The sequence below is a fragment of the Scardinius erythrophthalmus genome (assembly GCF_964197995.2).
Source record: "Scardinius erythrophthalmus genome assembly, chromosome: 15".
Taxonomy (NCBI): domain Eukaryota; kingdom Metazoa; phylum Chordata; class Actinopteri; order Cypriniformes; family Leuciscidae; genus Scardinius; species Scardinius erythrophthalmus.
The window spans coordinates 35136889-35158825 of record NC_138235.1 but is presented as its reverse complement, the minus strand read 5'-3'; the positions used below and the strand labels follow the sequence as shown (position 1 = coordinate 35158825).

The 21937-nt window shown below is 36.3% G+C and overlaps 2 protein-coding genes across 5 annotated transcripts in view; one reads left to right on the top strand and one right to left on the bottom strand.

The window, feature by feature from the left end:
- reps2 (RALBP1 associated Eps domain containing 2) overlaps positions 1–2510 on the bottom strand; it is a 51988-nt gene extending 49478 nt beyond the window's left edge. For all 4 annotated transcript variants that reach the window (XM_081386087.1, XM_081386089.1, XM_081386088.1 and 1 more), the window contains exon 1: positions 2211–2510. In XM_081386087.1, the coding sequence (XP_081242213.1) occupies positions 2211–2390 (180 nt within the window). In that variant the 5' untranslated portion in view covers positions 2391–2510. The remainder of the gene's footprint in view (positions 1–2210) is intronic.
- A 5028-nt stretch (positions 2511–7538) lies between these two features.
- On the top strand, positions 7539–17972 carry cltrn (collectrin, amino acid transport regulator). The gene is made up of 6 exons (XM_081387419.1): positions 7539–7693; positions 9373–9428; positions 9546–9640; positions 14156–14272; positions 14656–14850; positions 17160–17972. Exons 1-6 carry the CDS (start codon positions 7630–7632, stop codon positions 17290–17292), a joined length of 660 nt encoding a protein of 219 aa, XP_081243545.1. The 5' UTR covers positions 7539–7629; the 3' UTR covers positions 17293–17972.
- The last annotated feature ends 3965 nt before the right edge of the window (positions 17973–21937 follow it).

The window sequence follows — 21937 nt, the reverse complement described above, 5'->3', positions numbered from 1 at the left end:
TGGGGTCGGTAAGAATGAAAGAAGTCTGTTCTGCTCTCAGAGCCTGTATTTGTTTGATCAAAAATACAGTATTGTTGTGAAATATTATTTAAATTTAAAATAACTGTTTTCTGTGTGAATATATTGTAAAAAGTAATTTATTCCTGTGATCAAAGCTGAATTTTCAGCATCATTACTCCAGTCTTCAGTGTCACATGATCCTTCAGAAATCATTCTAATGATGATTTGATGCTCAAGAAATATTTCTGATTATTATCAATGTTGAAAACAGTTGTGCTGCTTCATATTTTGTGGAAACCGTCACGTGATACATTTCTTTCAGGATTCTTTGATGAAAGTTCAAAAGAACAGTATTTATTTGAAATAGTGATCTTGAAGTCACATGGCGCAAAAAAAAAAAAAAAAAAAAAAAAAACACATCTGTATCATATTTATTTACTTCCAAATCAGGGTTTTTATAGTTAACTAAAACTAAAACCATTAAAAAAAAAGTTATTTAAAAGAAAAAGTTAAATATGAACAGAAATAAAAAAATATACCTAAAAATAAATAAAATTATAAAAACTATCTAGATAAATTAAAAATAAACTAAGATGACAAGAGAACTAAATGAACTTAACAAACTAAAATTATAAAAAAAATAATAATATAAAAATAAAACATTCAAAATATTAATGAAAAACTATAATCAATGATCATAAAATAACACTGTTCCAAATATGAATGTGGCACAGATGGGATCTGAAAATTTCTAATTTAATGTGATTTTAGTTCAAACTGCCATCTAAAAAACAGATCTACATCACACACACACACACATTTGGTAACATTTAGTGTGAACATACAGCAGACCCATTCTAACAGACTACAATAAAATACATTTCTAAATATGGCCAATGTTATTAAACCCTTTACTTGTTTATTAAACTAATTCTGTAAACCAGAGAAACATGCTAAACTTTTCAAGGATACTGAAGTGGAACTAGGAATTATTGTGGATGGTGAGGCAGTCCAGGCCAGCGTTATCTGTGTGTGAACGAGACAGCACCCTTCCTGTCATCTCACACACATTTCACACACTTACAAACACACAGCTATTCAGCACCCTCGGTGACAACAGACACATTTGGACGGAGAAGCAGTATTTGAACACACACACACACACACACACACACACAGAGAGACTTAGAGGCTGAATATGATAAACACCTTTCACCTGACTCACATGACGTGTCAAGTGACACACAACACGTCACAATGTTTACTAGTACTCTACAAAAATGCCTAGTAATACACACATCAGCAGAACACCTTCACTACTAACACTGACGTTTGCAAAGACCGATGCTTCAAATGCTCCTCAAAACTGACATATAGAAGAGTTTCTAAACTGATTAAACCAACGAAACGCCTTCAAAACAAGCACATGACCATAAACTCAGCCTTTTACAATCATGTAACTGCAATTACACTGAATTACAACAAGATACATCATAGTATTCCTCAAAAACTATCAAGCATATAAGCACCTATAAGAGTAATAAACACCCACTAAATGAGTGTATACTTACTAGCATCTAGTATAAACACTACACGTTTTAACGTGGTACCAAAGCAACAACACAGTATTTAAATATGGCAATCATGGCAATATCATAGTCAAAATATATCACTAGACCATTGTGTTACCATATTATTCCATCAACTGTACAAAGAATGCTGTCAAAGAACAAACAAGATATCAAATGAGTATAATACACTATGTAGTATACTATGAAGATATTGTATATGATCTAGTGTATAGTTTAATATCAACACTATAGCATCTTATACTCTAGTATGTATACTACAGTACAGTATAAACCATCTAGTATACTAGTTTAAAGTGCCAAAAAGCACCATGGTAGTACCATATGTTTTTGGACATGGTACCATGGCAATACTATGAAATTAATTGAAGTATCTTGGAGAACTATGTCATGAATGAATATGGTAATCATTCATCCATAGTAGCCTATATTAGAGTACAATAGTATTACCATCTGATACCATGAGCTCGAAGCAGAAGCTGGTTCCTGAACTTCACTCTTTCCTGAACACACTGATACTGTACTGTACTGTACATCCAGACACACACCACCGCAGATATCTGATATCCGAGCGCGCGTTCAGGGGCGTCGCGTCGCTGAGACCCGCTTGAACCCCCTCACCTGGTGCAGCGTCTCGGCCGGCAGCTGCGACGCCCGGAACAGATCCGCCACTTTCCCCGCCGCCGGTTTGCCGAGGCTGTCGGGCTGACAGAGAGCGTACAGCCCGGAGTAACATCTCTGCTCACTGTCGCTCAGGGAAAGGAAGGTCCCTCCGGTGCCCGCGGCAGATCCCGGATCCATGCCCGAGCGCGAGCCGCAGACGAACGGCCTCTCCGTGGCCCTGTGGCGGAGGGAGGCGCGACGCGTCCGCTCTGCGGTGCTCTAGCACAGACACATATTAACACACTCACACACACACACTGTGAACTCAGATGAAGATAAGCTAAATCTCTCTCAGTTCCACATCCGACCGCACGGAGGCGCCACACAACCACACAAAGCCCTCACTACACACCAGGTTAAATATTTACTGGTAATATCTACAATTTATTGAGTAATTACATTGATGCACACTAAAATAGATTTCATACTGTGTACACACACACACACACACATATATATATAGAGAGAGATATATATAGACGTAAATGTAAATGTTTAAATTGTGTCAACACAATTTAGATGAAAAAAAATAATAATTTCAATGCAATTGCTGCAAAACTAAGATTTAAAATGATGTAGATTTAATATTTACATTTCTTTTGAAGATTCAGATTTATTTAGACTATTAGATGTAATATTTATTTTCACATTATTTAATATTTAATCGATATTTCAATTTATATTCAAGATTTGCATTTAAAAAGTTACATTTATATAAAATATTCATATTTACATTTTATATTCAATGTTTAAAGACTTAACATTGACATTATTTAACATTTTAAATTTACATCAAATATTTATATGTACATTTGCATTTACTTTAAAATATTTAATATTATGAAAACATACATTTTAAAATTGCTACAGTCATTTGTTTATCTACTTATGTACTGTTTATTTATTTAATTTTTATGTATTTCAACTTAAAAGAGAGCTGCAATTTCAAATGGTAAACTGTTTTAATCTGTGTATTTGACATGAATCAAATAGTTTAAAAAAAACATCACAGATATTTTGAATATTTTGGATGAATCAACTTTGTTGGTCTGTATTAATGACAGACTCCATTACATCTTTACTGCCATCTTGTGTCGGGTAAGTGCACTCAGACTATGGGGTGATAAATGATAATGAATGTCATAACTAGCAAATTAGCCACATTTTATTTCTGGTAACTCACAACTGGCTACGTTCACACTGTCAGTTTTTGGGATTGACAACCGCATTTACTTACAGGTGTGAGTCTCGTTTCACACAGCAACTTACAGTAGCGCCTCGATACGAATACTTTCTGAAACCGTACAGAGGACTCAAATACAGAACTGACTAATAACATTATATTATATATTTTTATTAACAAATAATATTATACAGTTAAAAACAGTATAATATTGTGTATTTCAATTCAAAATAAAATACATTTATTTTTACAGAAAATATATTTATTTTTTAAATTTCATGTAGGGCTGCACAATATATCGAAATATCATAAATGTGCATATCGCGATATGAATACTCGTGTCGGTTATGAAAAAAAACAGAGATAATCACTCACTGCTTTTCACTGAATAACTTTTATAGCTTTAATAAGAATCAGTGTTTATTTAATTCATACAGGGTTTTATTTTTACATTTCTTTATTCAATTTCTGTTTTGTACATTATTGTAACATTGCATACTGCATTCTTTAACGAGTTATCACACTTTTCTTCAATATCGAACCGTATTCTGCCATATAGGCCTATTTCTCTCCACCTCGGGTCATCTTGGACTTTGCTCAAGTTAATGCATTTTGAGTACTTCATGTTGCTATAAGAAAAAAAGGGAACTTTCCGGAAGATTGATCAGTCCCACTATAAAGGATGAGGCCTAGCTCTTGTGTGTTGACTGAAACTCTCATGTGTTCAGTTCTCTCAGTTAGCAAAGCGTGACATTTTATGACATTTACATGTGACAGAGTCAGACACTTATCTAACATCTTCATTCTTCTAAAGAGAGTCTCGTATGACTTTATATCCTGTTTGGAATTTGCTGAAAAGTAATTGAAACAGCACCAAAATACTATATAGCACAAAGCAGAATCCCTGCAAAGCCATTAAAAAAAAAAAATCTAATTAAACCTCTGGCAAATAAGATATATTTCCATGAGTTAGATATTGTGTCTTGTTGTTGTTGTATTACCCTGTTGGCAGTGTTGTTTCTTGTTTTAAGCAGAAATGTAACAACATTTAGTGAGTTTATGCTTAGAAAATTGCCAAGGGCTATAAGAAAAAAAAAATGATTCAAGATATATTTTCTGAAAACATGCTATTTTGCTTATCAAACACATTTATCTTGTGGTAAGGTTGTTTATTTTTCCATGAAAAAATACTGATTAAGCAAATTATTTATTTCAGTGTTCTCACAGCAAGTTACAATATTTGCTTTTATCTAATATTCAAAGAGTATATATATACACCAACCTCAGACTTTTAAATGGTGTTTGAATAGTGTTAGAGTTTTAGAACGAGACTTTTAAGCAAGTCTCTTCTGCTCTTACTTGACCAAAATACAGTTACATACAGTATAATATTGTGGGGAAAAAAAGTATTTCAATTCAAAATAAAATATATTCAAATAGAAAACAGATAAAAAGTCATTTATTCCTGTGATCAAAGCTGATTTTTCAGCATCATTACTCCAGTCTTCAGTGTCACATGATCCTTCAGAAATCATTCTAATAAGCAATATACTATTTATCGATCGAAAACAGCTGCTTATAATATGATATTTTTTTAAAGGATTCTTTGGTGAATAAAAAGTTCAAAAGAACAGCATTTATTTGACAGAAATCCTTTGTACAATTTAAGCCTGTAATTGTCCTTACTGTTACTTTTGATCAGCCGAATAAAAGTATTCATTTGTTTCTCTTTTTTTTAAATACTGACACTAATAAATATACACTCACCTAAAGGATTATAAGGAACACCTGTTCAATTTCTCATTAATGCAATTATCTAATCAACCAATCACATGGCAGTTGCTTCAATGCATTTAGGGGTGTGGTCCTGGTCAAGACAATCTCCTGAACTCCAAACTGAATGTCAGAATGGGAAAGAAAGGTGATTTAAGCAATTTTGAGCATGGCATGGTTGTTGGTGCCAGACGGGCCGGTCTGAGTATTTCACAATCTGCTCAGTTACTGGGATTTTCACGCGCAACCATTTCTAGGGTTTACAAAGAATGGTGTGAAAAGGGAAAAACATCCAGTATGCGGCAGTCCTGTGGGCGAAAATGCCTTGTTGATGCTAGAGGTCAGAGGAGAATGGGCCGACTGATTCAAGCTGATAGAAGAGCAACTTTGACTGAAATAACCACTCGTTACAACCGAGGTATGCAGCAAAGCATTTGTGAAGCCACAACACGCACAACCTTGAGGCGGATGGGCTACAACAGCAGAAGACCCCACCGGGTACCACTCATCTCCACTACAAATAGGAAAAAGAGGCTACAATTTGCATGAGCTCACCAAAATTGGACAGTTGAAGACTGGAAAAATGTTGCCTGGTCTGATGAGTCTCGATTTCTGTTGAGACATTCAGATGGTAGAGTCAGAATTTGGCGTAAACAGAATGAGAACATGGATCCATCATGCCTTGTTACCACTGTGCAGGCTGGTGGTGGTGGTGTAAAGGTGTGGGGGGTGTTTTCTTGGCACACTTTAGGCCCCTTAGTGCCAATTGGGCATCGTTTAAATGCCACGGCCTACCTGAGCATTGTTTCTGACCATGTCCATCCCTTTATGACCACCATGTACCCATCCTCTGATGGCTACTTCCAGCAGGATAATGCACCATGTCACAAAGCTCGAATCATTTCAAATTGGTTTCTTGAACATGACAATGAGTTCACTGTACTAAAATGGCCCCCACAGTCACCAGATCTCAACCCAATAGAGCATCTGGATGTGCATCCCACAAATCTCCATCAACTGCAAGATGCTATCCTATCAATATGGGTCAACATTTTTTAAAGAATGCTTTCAGCACCTTGTTGAATCAATGCCACGTAGAATTAAGGCAGTTCTGAAGGCGAAAGGGGGTCAAACACAGTATTAGTATGGTGTTCCTAATAATCCTTTAGGTGAGTGTATATAGGCTACTATATAAATATATACTATATATATACATATATATATATATATATATATATATATATATAAATGAAGAGTTCAGAGAAGCCTCTAAGTGCCATCAGAAATTTTCTTCTAGAATGATCATTTTTATCAAGCTTGTATATTTAAGTTCAGTAATTTCACTTAAATGACAATTAATAGGTTATTTTCATTGCCATTTAAGTGAAATTACTGAACTTAAATATACAAGCTTGATAAAAATGATCATTCTAGAAGAAAATTTCAGATGGCACTTAGAGGCTTCTCTGAACTCTTCATTTATATATATATATATATATATATGACACTTGAGGTGTGACAATAAATGAGTAAACCCAGTCTCTTTATTAGGTGACAAATTAACTGCACTGAACGTTTCCTCATCTTGCAGTGTCAGAAGATTGGTTAACCATCAAACTTCTTTCTTGTCTAACGTGTCTTTTTCTGGTCTTGTAGGAAAAGCTTTCATCTCAACAAGCAAAGGAAAGATACAGAAGAAGATTGTTTGTTTCAATCATCAGGGGTTCACAGAAAGAACAGCCTTCATCTGAGAACTGATTTCCCATGTATTAGTCAGAAACAACCCAAGTCTGACCCACGTTTGTGAGTACGCCTTCACTTTGAAGTGCTGTTACCGACGGCGGCGTACTCGGAAACGCATCATAAGAACAAAACAACGCAACTTTAAACAACAGAAGAAAGTCATAAGTCAAAATGACATTCAGATATCACACGTGGTACCGCTGTAAACAGCCTGTGTTTACATACTGAGACGAGAAGACAGGTATAACAGAAGAAAAAAAAACAGCGAGGGGATGAAAACTAGCAGGTCAGCGCACACACATCTGTTGTTATGATGAGGAGAAATCATACGCATTCACGTTCATATGCACTCACAGACCTGAGAGCAAACAGTAGAGCTGTTTACACACTCCCAATATAATGTCACAGCAGAAACAATCCAAGCCAGCCGAACAAACAGCTCTCCTTTTAAATGTACATTTATGTTCTCGGCTGAGTTTTTACTATGTGTGAATATATGGTGTTTCTCTCTCTCTCTCTCTCTCTCTGTCTCTCTCTCTCTCTCTGGAGGAAGGTCTAGTCATTGCTTAACCATTAAGCGGCTCCGTCCAGCCCTTTGTAACTCATGTTCTGAACGGTTTATAATCTCTGAGCGCTGAATTCTGTGTCATATGTGTTAAAGTTTATCCGGAGAGAGAGATGCGAACCGCAGTTCTTCTTCTGATACTCCTGCCGCCCATGGTAGCCCAAGATCTTTGTAAAGGTAAAATTGTGTGAGAAACTGAATTGTTTTCCTGCAATCTTTGCCGAGGGTTGGTCGTCTGTTCTCAGTTCAGACTAAACAGCCATTTTTAATCTCACAGTCTTTTTTTCACAGTGGAAAGAAAACCCGGAGCTCTCTTTGAGCCGTTTCAGAGACGGAATAGTAGCGGTAAAGATGAATATAATCGAAAGTGTGTTCAATCAGTTACAATTGAGGATTTATAGATAATAATGTCTTTCTTTTCAAGTTTAATTAATAAACTGGAGGATCTCATAAAAAAAAAAAAAAAAATATGCCAAGAACAGATTCCGGGTCACGTTTCAGATCAAACTCAGTACACAGATATAAGAAAAATACAGAAAATAAATTTCATGTAGGGCTGCACAATATATCGAAATATCATAAATGTGCATATCGCGATATGAATACTCGCGTCAGTTATGAGAAAATCAAAGATTGATTCGCTGCTTTTGACTGAGTAACTTTTATAGCTTTAATAAGAATCTGTGTTTATTTAATTCATACAGGGGAGACAAAGCAGTTTTATTTTTTCAATTTGATTATTCAATTTCTGTTTTGTACATTATTGTAACGCATATTGCATTTTTTAACAAGTTATCGCACTTTTCTTCAATATCGTGCAGCCCTAATTACAAGCAAAATTTTTGAAATTCTCATTTAAAAAATCGCATTATAATACTTTTTGGGAAAACATCTCATTGTAGTTACTGTAATGCAAAAAATAACATGATTTAAATTGCAAGTATTTTGTACTGCCTTTTTAAATGTAATGTATTTAAATTTTATGTAATAAAACACTTATAAAAAAATATCAAAAGTAAAATATCGGTATGCATTATAATGAGAATTTTACAGGAAATGTGCTTAAATGTAATTTAATCAATGTTATTGTATTATAGTTTTTATTAATATTTTGATTAGAATTTATTTTTATATTTTCTCTTTGCTTTTAGTTTTGTTGTGTTTAATTTTGTTAGGTTTTAAAAATGTCTATATAATATTAATTAATTACATTTATTTATTAGTTAGTTATGTTAGTACTTCAAGTTACATTAAATGAGATGTTACCTTGTTTTATTTATTTTTTATATTTTATTTTGTTTTACTTAACATTTATTATGTTTCAACAAACATGTCGTTTATGGTTTCAGATTAAGTTAATAATAATCAAAAATCATAATATTCCTAAAATAGGCTTCACTGTCTTTATACAAAACTTTTTTTTACTATTATTTTGTGATGTTTTTGAGATATTCGCCTGGAAAAAGGGAACTCGATTCAGGATACATTTTAGGGAAAGAAGAAAGTGAAACAGTTCAGAGGGAGTGTGAAATTGCAGTGAAATGAAACTTCAAGAGAGTTTAAATAAGGATAAAAAAATCATCGCTGAAGCGTCTAAACATCCTAAACTTGATTATGCCACTTTGTTGTCTGACCAAAAATACAGACTCGGTTTCTTGTTTGGCATCTAAGCTTATCTCAAAGTCCTCGTCAGTATCGTGAGAAACCACTGAGAAATAAAGTGACGAATGAATTCCCAAACGAGACACACACTGCAGAAACCTTATCAGCCCAGAAAGAACAGCAAGTACACGGATCTACACAACAACAACACAAGATACTTTGTGAATAAACTCTCTATCTCTCTCTCTCTGTAGAAAAAGATGGATTTAAAGTCAGACTCAGCATTAAGACGGCCCTCGGAGATAAAGCAGTAGGGTTTGCTTTTGTTTCACCTCTTTTCATTTAGTTTCATAATTTTATTCAGGCATATTGATCAGTATGTTAAATAATTAAACATTTCTTCATTCTCTTTCTCTCTCTTTCTCAGTATGAGTGGAATACGAGTGAGATGTTTCTCTTCAAATCTACTCTGGCGTTTGCGATGAGACGCGCTAATCAATCTAATCAGGATACAAACTACGAGTGAGTAGACCGCCACTCTCCCTCACACGACATGATGACACACTTAACCAAAGATAATCAACACCAAAACTGGTCAGTCCGTGGATGTGTGTGTAATTGCCACTCTGATTGTGATTGAAAACGTGAGTGGAATGGTTTGACCACAGGCGTTTAGTAGAGTCATATCTCTTTATTAGTCATGCATGCATGTGGGGGAGTGGGTCAGATTTTGTCATGACTGTCAGGAACAAATGTCCCGACAAGGCTATAAACCAGTCAACGGTTGCAACAGTGTGAAACATTGAGGTGCTAAAAAGCAACATGGGTTGTTTAGACACAGACAGCCAATCATAAGCTTCCTCGATGCTTGCTTCATTAAATATGCATGTGCTTTGCACAGCTGCAGACACTTCAAATGCTGTGAGCACTTTTAGTACCTGAGGGAAACTGGTAGTATGTTTCAGAGGACTTGAGACAACTAAAGTGAATTATTTGGCAACGTTTCTAGATGGAAAAGCAGTTATTAAAACTGGCCTGATTGATACATGCTGTACTTGTCCTATCAATGTTATTAATCTCATAAATATTCAAATGAGAACATTCTTTCAGATAAAGCGAGTTTATATTACCTTATGTTGCTTTGCTTTGCATTGCATTGCTTTCGTTGCACTCCATTGCTTTGCATTGTTTTATGTTGTAACTTTGCTTTGCATTACATTTACACAATGACAGAGGGGTTAACAATTTCAGATTAACCAAGATTATATAATGTTATATTGCTTTGCATTGTTTTGTGTAAAATGTAAAAATTGTGTAATGTGTATTTTTGTGTAAAAATGACAGGGGTGTTTTCCATTTCAAGCATGAAATCTTAATATCCGGCAGTTTTGGAGCTTGTCTGACGTTATATTCTACTCACAGCTTATCAGCCATTGGCATCACTGGCAGAGTTTTCCTCTGGCTAACATCATTTCTTAGCACAAGGCAGTAATTTGTATCTATTGAGGAACATAGATCATGTACTGTTCCAGTCTAACGCGGTGTGTCCCCCAAGGCTCCAATCACGGCCCTCTCCTCTTTCCAATTTATATGCCTCCCCTTCGGCAAATAATTTGATGGCACGGTCTCAGATTCCTTTGCTACGCTGCTGACACGCAAATCTATATCAGCTTCCAGGCCAGACCAGCATTTCAACAGCCTGCCTTATCTTCTTGCCTTTGTTGTAGCATTTTTTTTTCCAGTTACTTTTCTTTTTCTCACTGAGAGTTAGGAATTTGTACAAACTCCTAACCCAAAGTAGCAAACTTTGCCATGTTTCTCATCCCACTCTGTTTGCCCTAGGATAATATGTCAATGATTTGTGCTCAGACCTATGATTTTCGCTTAGTGGGTTTAAAGGGGTGGTATAATGCCCTTTTCACAAGATGTAAAATAAGTCTTTGATGTCCCCAGAGTGTGTATGTGAAGTTTTAGCTCAAAATACCCCACAGATATTTTTATATGGCATGTTAAAGTTGTCACTTTTTGAGGGTGAGCAAAAACGCACCGTTTTTGTGTCTGTTCCTTTAAATGCAAATGAGCTGCTGCTCCCAGCACAGGGGGCGGAGCTACAACAACTCGTGTCCTTTTACCTCACACAGACATGAGCTGGAAATTCCAAAAACTTTTAGCCTTTTATGTTCAAACCGGAGTCAGAAAGATGGAGAGACTCAAGCAGAAGTGACAACATGTAGACAACATTTCTGAATAGTTAGTTGATGAATTTATGTAGCTTATGTGTAGTTATCTTCTAGTCATTGATTAGCATATTCTGTCTTGATAACCTATAAATCGTGCTCAGGGGGCGGGGTTTATGTAAATTCTAGGGTTGGTGATGTCACTAACCCGGGAGGAATGTCGTGTAGTCTCTACCAGCCGTTTGTTGTGGTCCTTAAAAAGTGATTTCTTTAAAAGACAATATCTCCCTTTGCTTTGAAATTTTCGTAACTTTGCAGATGTTGTTTATGCTCAAACAGCAACATTACACACTAACTAAAGTTACAAAAGTGAAATGACATTTCAAATGACATTTGTTAAGATTATATTAAGATTAGGCGCTTTAAAATGAAATCTGACAAAATCAGGTCCGCTGAATCTACATGCTTTTTCTCCGAATGAGGTATGATGTGCAATGAGTATAGATATCATTATGTGTAATGACGGATTATATCCAAAGCCCTATGATCTAGCAGTAATTTTACACATTTAATAATAACAGTGATCATCTACAGGTGAACAGAAAAATGCATGATGTCATTTTAGGACTGTCCTGTTTTAGTGGATTAAATGTTTTCCCCCTTAATTATATTCATGCAATTGAGCCGCTCTCAGTTGTAGGGAAAGCAAGACTGATTAATTTTACGGGTGTAATTACGGGCCGAGATGCTAATGGGTCAGGGGAAATCGATTGCGGTTAACCTTTCCCAGCCAGAGATTGGCCCCTAACGATTGTGAAATCTCACAGCTGAAGTTTTGCAGAGATGCTTGAGGCTTGTTTGTGAGAGAACTGCAGTATTGATTGATGCCGGGACGCTGGATAGGGAGCGTGTGGTTCTTTTGCAGCATCATGTTACATTGATGAGACGCCTGCGTCTGCTTGATTCTCACTGGCTGCATCCAGTATACAACCGGGAAACTAAGTCTACTGACATTATGTGATTTACTGATTTATTGGCAATTATTTTATTAATAACTATAAGCATCCTTAAAGGTATAGCGGAGGATTTTCTTTTTCCGGGTGGGTAGTGTAAACTATTGGTCCACCTAAGTGTCAATCATTCTGGTGATATGTAACGTAAGGCCGTCGTACGTGCTCGTCCCTTAGTTTTCGCTTTCTGCGCATGCGCACTTTCAGGTGTTTATGTGTGGTGGTGAGCTAGAGTTACGGTTTAAGCCATTCATTGAAGCTCGCCGTTTCACCGGGTCCTTTGAAAATGTCTGAGGGTCGCAAGAGAAAAAGTTTGTACGAACTGTATGAGAAGAAGAGAAAGGCCTCAGAAGAGAGAAACAAGATCAGAGTGTTTTTGGGAGATTGTTTCACACGATGGCGTGCGCTGAAAACACAGGTTGGGCTTCCCACTAATGCCTCAGTCGCGAAGTTTCTACTCGACAGGTAAAGTTTGGCATGCTATTTGGTGAAAAAGTGCAAATCTTCTTTTGGAAAGTAATCTTGTATGAGTAATGCCGACAGCAACTTGTAAACAGAGCGTGCACGAGGAGAACCTCGCACACGTTTAATAGGCGTTCCCTCTCGGGAGCATGTAGTGTGTTGCGCATGTGCATTTTTTCAAAAAGTGGAGAGGGCGGTTCTTATCTAAAATTCGGAAAGATCCTCCGCTATACCTTTAAAACAAGCTACCTTTTTTTTTTTTTTTTTTACTTGAGAAGCAAAACTGCATCAAATAATAAGACTTCAGACTTCAGAGAATATATACACTAACGTTCAAAATTTTTGGGGTAAGAGCAGCATTTCTTTGAACAAAAATAATGTAATAAATTAACTGTTTTCTTTTTAAATATATTTTCAAATGTAATTTATTCCTGTGATCAAAGCTGAATTTTCAGCATCATTACTCCAGTCTTCAGTGTCACATGATCCTTCAGATATCATTCTAATATGATGATTTGATGCTCAAAAAACATTTCTGATTATCATCATATGATATTATGTCAAAATTGGCAAATAAATATTTTTAAAGTATTTATTGACATATTTCCTTTTTAAGTAGGAAATTTGGGATATGTTAAAGGGCTCATTCTTTAAAAAATAAAAATAAAAAATAAATATATATATATATAGATATATATATATATATATATATATATATATATATATATATATATATATAATAGGATTTAGCATCACAGTCATACAGGTGATATTAGTAGAAGGAAAATATTATTAAGAGCATTTGATCAAATCAAAGTCATCAATTTTTTCTGTACATTTTAAATGTTTGTGACTGCTAACTTTGTCAACTTTTAGACGTATACTAGATGAGTACACTAATTAGATTTAAAACATGATTTAAAACATTAGTTAACAATTAAAACAATTAGTTAAAAAACACAAACAATTACGAAACAAAAGATTTAAAACACATTCCCTAAAAAAAGCCTTATAATCTCACACAATTTTACACTGGATGATTTAAATTAGACAATTTAGATTTAAAACATGAAAAAACAATTAGTTAAGAAACATAGTTAATAAACACAAAATTCAAAATTTATAAAAAAAAAGCCGTATTATCTCACACAATTTTGCTTCTCATATCAATGACAAAAATGTTGTTGTTTTTCGCTGTGTACGTGTATATGTGTTTGTGTGAGGCTGTTTTATTATTTCCAGTGCATTTTCTATGCCCTCTATTACAAAAAAAATCATTTTTTCCTGTACTGCAACCAAAATCACCAAATAACAAACACCAGCCACACCATTAGCCTCACAAAAATAATGATTACATCTATTTTTCTCATTTAAATAATCTTTTCCAGTTCTGCAAACATACTGGTGTGCAATGATACACAAAGAGTGTCGTTCGTGTTTGTGGTGACATCGCCAGATGATCCAACCCAGCTGATTCCCAGAGAACAAGTGGAGCAAGCAGTGAGGTGAGTCAATGCTGTGCTGCAGGTTATAGGTCTAGACTTTATGTGCAGATAGCTCACTAAGCTCACTAGACTGCACATGGGGCATCAACGTGACATGCTATTGCAAAAATGACGGCTGTTTTTTTTTTTTTGTGTGTGAATTAAACAGCTCGTGACATACTTTATCACCAGAAAAAAAATAGTCATTTAAGACTTTTCTCAACCTTTTTGGCATAAAGTGTTCATGAACCCTAGGGTTTTTCCTAAGAGTGTATAGCGGCTAATGAATCGGAAGTCTCGCACATTCACCTCCGTCTTGCAAAATAAGGTGGATAGGTCATCTAGATCTGTGATGATTATCCTTTAGCTTGCCAGATTCCCTAACACATGATTTATAATTCCAGGTTGAGTAAGCATCGCATAAACAATGCGTTCCTGTTATCGGACATGACCCTGGAGTTCGTGGGAATCCCGCCGACGCTGGCGACCCCGATCGTATACGACACTCCGCCATGGCTCATCGTGTTTGGTGTGGTCATAGGTGCTGTGGCTGTGGGCATCATGGCTTTACTGATGTCTACAGTTAGCAAAAGTAGACGGTCAGTAATGTTCTTTTGGCAGACCATTTCATTTAAATTATTAACATCCATCTCAGGTGATCTGATCACAAGACAGACTGAGGTTCAACCACACATTTAATCTCCTATGCCCACAAGTGATCAGATTTTGTCTAAGCTTTCGTATATATTAGGGCTGGGTATTGACACAAATTTCAAAATTCGATTCGATTTCGATTCACAAGCTTGCAATTCGATTCGATTCGATTCAATATTGATTATTTTGGATATCAGGTACAATACATGGCAAGGTAAAAATGAACTGATTTGTATACAAACACTTTTATTTATTTTTATAATAATAAAGTTATATGAAATATAAACATTTAAATGGTGGCTGTCATAAAAACCTGCCAGATTTATTCAAACATGCATTAAAAATTGAAGAATATTAAAAATTATAATGAATATGTAATATGGTGCATATATATTTAGCAAAATGCTTCTCTCTAGAGTTAATTTTTCTAGCTGACTAACGAGTTGATGGTCACTGGATATGGTTTTTCTGAGGTAAATGTGACTTTACAATACATGACATTGTTTACAAGCTGTTTTACTGACGTCTTTCCACGGTTGAAACACTGATTGAGCAATTCCATGTCACATGATACGGATTTCGATAAGTTGTACTCTACCTTTTAACACACTTTCAGATGCTCATTCATGTTTATTTCGTGCGGTAACTGGTATTATTAAGGCGGAAGAGAAGATCATGTGCGCACTTGCTGCTGCTCTTGAGCTGAGCTGCGCCAGAGCGATCTCACGCCACAGCGCCAAAGCGGTATTTATGTTTTTGAATTTCGTAAGAAAATGGATGTAATTTGAAATCTGAGACTTTGTTTCATATCAATAGTAACAAAGCACAAAGATTATTGCGATTTATTGGATGGGATGCGCGCTACAGTGTTACATTCATTCATCAACTGAAAACAGAATGACTAATCGATTATTGGGATTTAAGAATGGATATCGGTTCGTAAAAATGAGAATCGATTAAAATCGAGAAATCGATATTTTTTACCCAGCCCTAGTATATATGTGATCGCATTACAGCAGAGCAAACTAAAAAAAATGTTAAACTGTCCTTTCTCATATGGACTGTATAGACCTTCTGTAGCTCCGCCCCTTTTCAGCGCCGCGCTCGTTGTGTTCTGTCTTCCGGTTTGTATTTTCACAGCATGAAGGTAAGATCTTAAGGAGTTATGAATGAAGCGCTCGCTTTAAAATCTTCCCGGTCGACTGACATTTGTTATGACATCCGTTTCAAACATTACAATGCTCATGATAAATTTCGTTAACTCTACAATAAGTAAATCCACTTCACTAGCAAATTACTCTTCGACAGCAATGCCATAGAAATATACAGAGCTACCGCAAAAACAAGTTTAAAGACAAAATTCTAAAGAATTGTCTCTGCCGTATAAGGTCTATATAGTTTTTTTCTCCCAGTTCATTCCAATGAATCATTTAAGTTGTCATTTATACCAAAATATTTGGTTGCAGTTCATTTTTGTTTCAACTCTACCATTAAAATATGTGGGGTTGGTAAAATGTTTTAATGTGTCATGTTTAGGGGTGTGAAAATGTAAAGTCGATGATCCCTGTGTAAAACTGTTGGATGTCTTCAAGGCCCTGTTTACTTTACACCCAGTATTAAGATGTGTTTTGGTCGATCGGATCACAAGTAGACGAGGGAGACACTTTCCCGTTTACACCTGGTGTTTTAATCCGTCTCTTTTGTCCACTTTCAATATCCTGATTTATTCGAGGGGAGGGTCTATGGCGGGTAAATGTATGGGGGTTTTTTTCAGATCTTTCGATCTGATGGACGAAATAAGCTCACGCAATTTACATTCACGACTGGAGAGGACGGAAAAACATTCAGAGAGCATCAGCTTTAGTTTCTTCTCTCACGCCGGACACTGTGAGTGTGTGTTAGAAATCAGGAATGGTGTGAGAACATTGTGCTTGGTACGTTTTCGTCTTCAAATCAAACTTGGGTCTTCAGCCAAAATACTTTAAATCCCGTCTGGCCAGTTTGAACACATTCGAACACACGAGCGCTTCGGTCGAATGCGTTTTCAACTACCTCTGGAAGTGGTTGAAAGTGGACAAGCTCAAAACGTTTTAGACCCTGTTTACACCTGTATTTAGCATCGTCCACTTGTGATCAGATCGACCAAATCACATCTTAATACCAGGAGTAAACATGGCCTTAGATACCAACATACCTTGATGTCACCTTCCCTGTATTCTGATCTGACCTGTTTATGATGCTTTACCCACCACAGAGCCAAAGACAAAGCTGCTGGTTTTGCTGAGGAGGAAGGCGGAATAGTCAAAGAGAACGGAACCACAGTTTCAAGCCTTGGTGGTGTCTATAATCAAGCCTTCTCAAACGACGACCGCTTCACCCAGCTGTAGACACAGAGAAAAAGTAAAGCCATTCAGTATCACATAACCTCTAAAATGCCTCAGATATCCCAAAGAATGATATTCATTTATTCACCTTTTTTCTACGACCCATGATGCTTTTGCTTTGCACAAATTCTGGGAGTAAATGCCGTTAAACTGTAAACAATCAGCGAAATATTCGCTCTATGAATGTAATAAGCATTTTCAAAAACTGGGTAAAATGAGATGACGTTATTCTACACCCTACAACCATTGTACAATAAAAGGACATTTAAAAGTGTAAAAGCATTAACAAATGACTACCACAGACCATGAATAAATATCACTGTAGTAATATATGTCTGTATTATCTAACATACGTTGCCTTCATCAAAAATGTTCATTAACTGGAACATTGAGTGGTAATTCAAATGCGACAGACAATAAAAATTATATTGACCTGCTCTAGAAACATTCAAGTAAACATTGTTAATAATAATATAAGATTAGAAGGGGAAAAGGGGAGACAATTACATTTGAAAGCATCGATGTGAAAACAAACCTGGAAAGAGACGTGAGGATTTGAGGAGAAGAAATTCTCAGTGCATTTCAGTGAATTATTGATGAGATATATCGTAAATTAAATCGGGAGAGCAGATCATAAATGCACAGTATATGTTATCCTTTTTCATCCTGTTACAGCGGAATATAAAGGAAAAAAGAAAATAATCAGGAGGGAAAGAATCCAGCGACTGTAAAAGAGTTCTTGACAGATATTCTTGTTATACCGTGTGTCACAATGAAGTCTGAAGACATGAAGTCTGAAAATAGAACATGAAGGAAATTTTACAGCTCATTCAGCCAAACTGACGGATAAGGATTATTTGTAGCGCAACCTTATGATTTGAAATGATTTGTTTCAGTCTTTTTGAGTGGAACATCCCCAAACCGGAAGTGCTTCCCATAATCTAAAACACAGTGGGTTTGTTAGGAAACAGGTGGAGACTCAAGACTATCCTGCACAGAAATACAATTATTTGAGTATTTTAATATTGCGTTACTGCCCAGCTAACAGAACGGTTTGCTAATGTTCCCATTAAGATATGAAAACATTATTTCTGATGAACGTTCAAAACGTCTTTTTTTTAATGTTTTTTCTTGGTTGTGTGAATGTTAAACAGTCCAGTTTATAATTGAGCAAACATTATGGGAATGTTACTTTTGAATGTTCTCTGAATGTTTTGAAATGAGTCTAACAAAACGTTTCAGACAAAAACGTTCCATGAACAATGTATAAATGACGTATTCGTGGTAATGTTTGGCAAACGTCATTTAAGACCTGGGGCCTCATGTATCAATCTTGCATACGCACAAAAACTTTGCGTACGCAAGCTTTCATGCTCACGGTCGGATGTACTAACAGTAAAATTAACGTGAGAATGTGCGTTCCTCCACGCCAATTTCATGTCTGGCGTACGTACATTTCTCATTGTTTTTGTCCGTTGGCGACTCTTACAGGCAATGAAGTGAAGTTGCAAACATTACACAACGAATTGTTCTACAAGTCTATCGCACCACCAACCGTGGGAAGCATTGCTATTAATTTGCAATTTATAAAATAATTGACATATATTGTCACACGAGCCTTATGGGAATATTCTATCAATTATGCAATTAAGTAAGAACATATAAAAGCATATGCAAATTGATACAACCCTTAGTCTATAAATAAAGTAAAATATAAAATAAAATAATATCAAATATAATATAATATTAATACAAATATTAAGTAATTAATTAATATAAAATATAATATCAAATAATAGATATATATAATATAATATATAATAATATATATATATATATATATATATATATATATATATATATATATATATATATATATATATATATATATATATATATATATATACATATGTGTGTGTGTGTAATAATACCGCATTGACAGCATCAGCCAAACTCTCCCACTCATATTTTTTTCCTTTTGTTATTAATTCCGGAGGACAAAGTTCCAAATAAAATATTTTTTCTCGTTTCTACCTCCGATAGTAGAACCTCCAATTCACTTTCTGTAAAGTTTCGTTTCTTGTCGCTAGCTTTAGCCATTTTCTTACTGCTTTCTTTTGCCAAAGTGGACTCATTACCATATTTAAATTGATTTAATTAAGGGAGGAGACTGGGTGGGGCGTTGTGCTCGTGCATGTGCGCTCAATTTTGCGTTAATTGGGATGTACAAAGAGAATATGCGTGGGATCCTTCGTACGCAGAGATTCATACATCTGTTTTTTTTTTTGTGCATACGCACATTTACAGCTTTGTCCGTAAGCAATGTTTTAGTATGAATCCAACGCAAGTCTTTATACATGAGGCCCCTGATAACTTTGAACGAACGTTCTATTAACGTTACTGAGCGAATGTTTGTTCTTAACTTTGAGAGAACCTTGCCGGAACGTTCTGGAACTTTGAATCTCTGACAGGATTCTGAGCGTTCCGAGTTCTGAGTTCAAAGTTCCAGAACGTTCCTTGTTAGCTGGGTGTTAGTTTCAAGGCTGATAGATCATACATTTGCAATATGTCTTGCCCTCAACGTCCAGTTCAAATAGAAAATAATTGAACCCAGAAAAAAAAAAAAAAAACTCTGTGCTCAAAGCATTTCATGAGGTTTTTAATTTAGCTGACAGTGCTACAGGGTAATCCATAGCAAATGCTGACGTCTGAATTATGCTCTCATCTGCCTGTTTATTCAGCAACATTGTTTAATGAATTATTAGAGAGAATCAATAATTTATGAAAATATGATACGCTTCCACACAGTAACAGATTAGGCAATTTTCTAGTGTCAAAAACAAGCGTTTTTTTTTTTTTACCCTTATGATATGTGGGTTTGTGCATCCATCACACTTGAACTACTTTAATTGATTTGATCCTCCACTGAGTGAGAAAGAAGATTGAAGAATATTAAGAAAAGATCTCCCCGAGGAATATTAGATGTTGAACTTCTGAGAACGTTTCTATCTTGAGATTTACGGCGCGCTCTTCCACTAATTGGATCCTCTATCTTCAGGAGCCGCACGCAGGGCTACAGTCACAGGGAGATATTGGACCGATATCACAAGAAAGCTCATTACTGTATTGATGCCCTGTAAGAATACATAGACCAATGCAATAGATCATCACTAGAGTCCTACTGCCGAATTTAATAAGTTCTTCAGGTAGTGGTTAATGAACTCGGCTGCTAACTAAAAGGGCGAAGGTTCAAACCCCGAATTTGTAATAGCTAAACTATTGTCATTTAGGATACACACTGAAGCATACAAAATCTTTGTTTTGACAGCAATTAAAATGTAAATACTTGCATATCTAACTTTAGAAAAACGATGAAATATTTAGTGGGGGTTCATGCAATATTGAATATATGGAATTCATAGACTAATTTTTATTGTATTTATAATAAATCAAAGTATTTTTGATGCTAGTAAATTTATTTGACATCTCATTTTGTATTAAAACAGCTTTATTTTATGTATTATGTTTTTTTTAATGGTTAGACTGGTCACAATAGTTTGCTTTTATCATAACAATCAGTGTTTCGCTTATATTTTATACTTGTAGAGCTTTAATAATGAACAACTTCCATATAAAGAGTGCAAATGACTTTAATTCAATTACACATCCCATCTGGATTTCATTTACGAATAAATTTACCATGAAAAAGATCTTTCTCTGACTAAGTCTCTCCATCATGTATGAGAATCCCACTATGCTTCTCCATCCATATTGAAGTTCTCTTACGAGAGTCCTCTCGTACTGCGTTTTATTCAAAACGCTACGGGAAAAGTCTCTTTTCACGAAACACTGAAGCAAAAAATTATCCTTTAATTTTCATATACGTAAAACGCGTTGCGGCAGCAGCAGACAGCTATGGCGAGACGGCTTGCTCGCTCATTGGCTGCTCTGCGGCAACTGCTTAAGCCAATCGAGCGAGGCCTGGGATGACATCAGGCCAATGAGGGCGCTTCGCGCCCTCCTCGCCACTTCCCGCCGAAACGGGCGTGGCTTACCTCTATAAAAGGAGCTCGAGAAGGCTGACTCACTTGATTTTAATCTCTTCAGCGAAGCGCACGCATCGCTGGATCACGGAAGCAGCGTCGTTGAGGCAAGCACATCAGCGGGACGAGCCCTCGAAGCCGCTGGCCAACGCCGCCTTCTACAGCCGTACCTGCTGCGCTTTCCGGCGCCTATATCCTTTTCATATTATTGCTTTTCTGTGTGTGTGTGTGTGTGTGTGTGTTCTTCGCAACACTCACCCCTAAGAGAGCTGCGTCTTTTTCAAGATGCCTTCCTGCGGCTCGTGCCGAGCCCCACTCACCGAGGGAGACAAGCACGTCATCTGTGTTTCCTGCCTGGGTGAGGACCATGCAGCGCTCGCGCTCGCTGACGGCGGATGCCCTCACTGCGAGCTTTTGCCGATGGTGACTCTGAGGACTCGCCTGGCATCCTTTTCCAAGCCTGCATTCACCGCCGCGATGCCGCGCCGTAAAAAGCGCCGCTCGCAGCGGGTCCCGGAACCCGCTCCAGCCCGACCCAGCTCGCCGGTTCGCCCGCCAGCTTCACCGGCCTCTCTCGAATCACTTCCTGATGCTCAGCGCCCGCA

Bases quoted from the DNA above. Each gene is read 5' to 3' on its own strand.
- cltrn (XM_081387419.1), top strand. From the start codon at position 7,630: ATGCGAACCGCAGTTCTTCTTCTGATACTCCTGCCGCCCATGGTAGCC. The intron at 9,641-14,155 runs GTGAGTAGACCG...AATCTTTTCCAG, and splicing joins AATCAGGATACAAACTACGA to TTCTGCAAACATACTGGTGT. The intron at 14,273-14,655 runs GTGAGTCAATGC...TTATAATTCCAG, and splicing joins CAAGTGGAGCAAGCAGTGAG to GTTGAGTAAGCATCGCATAA.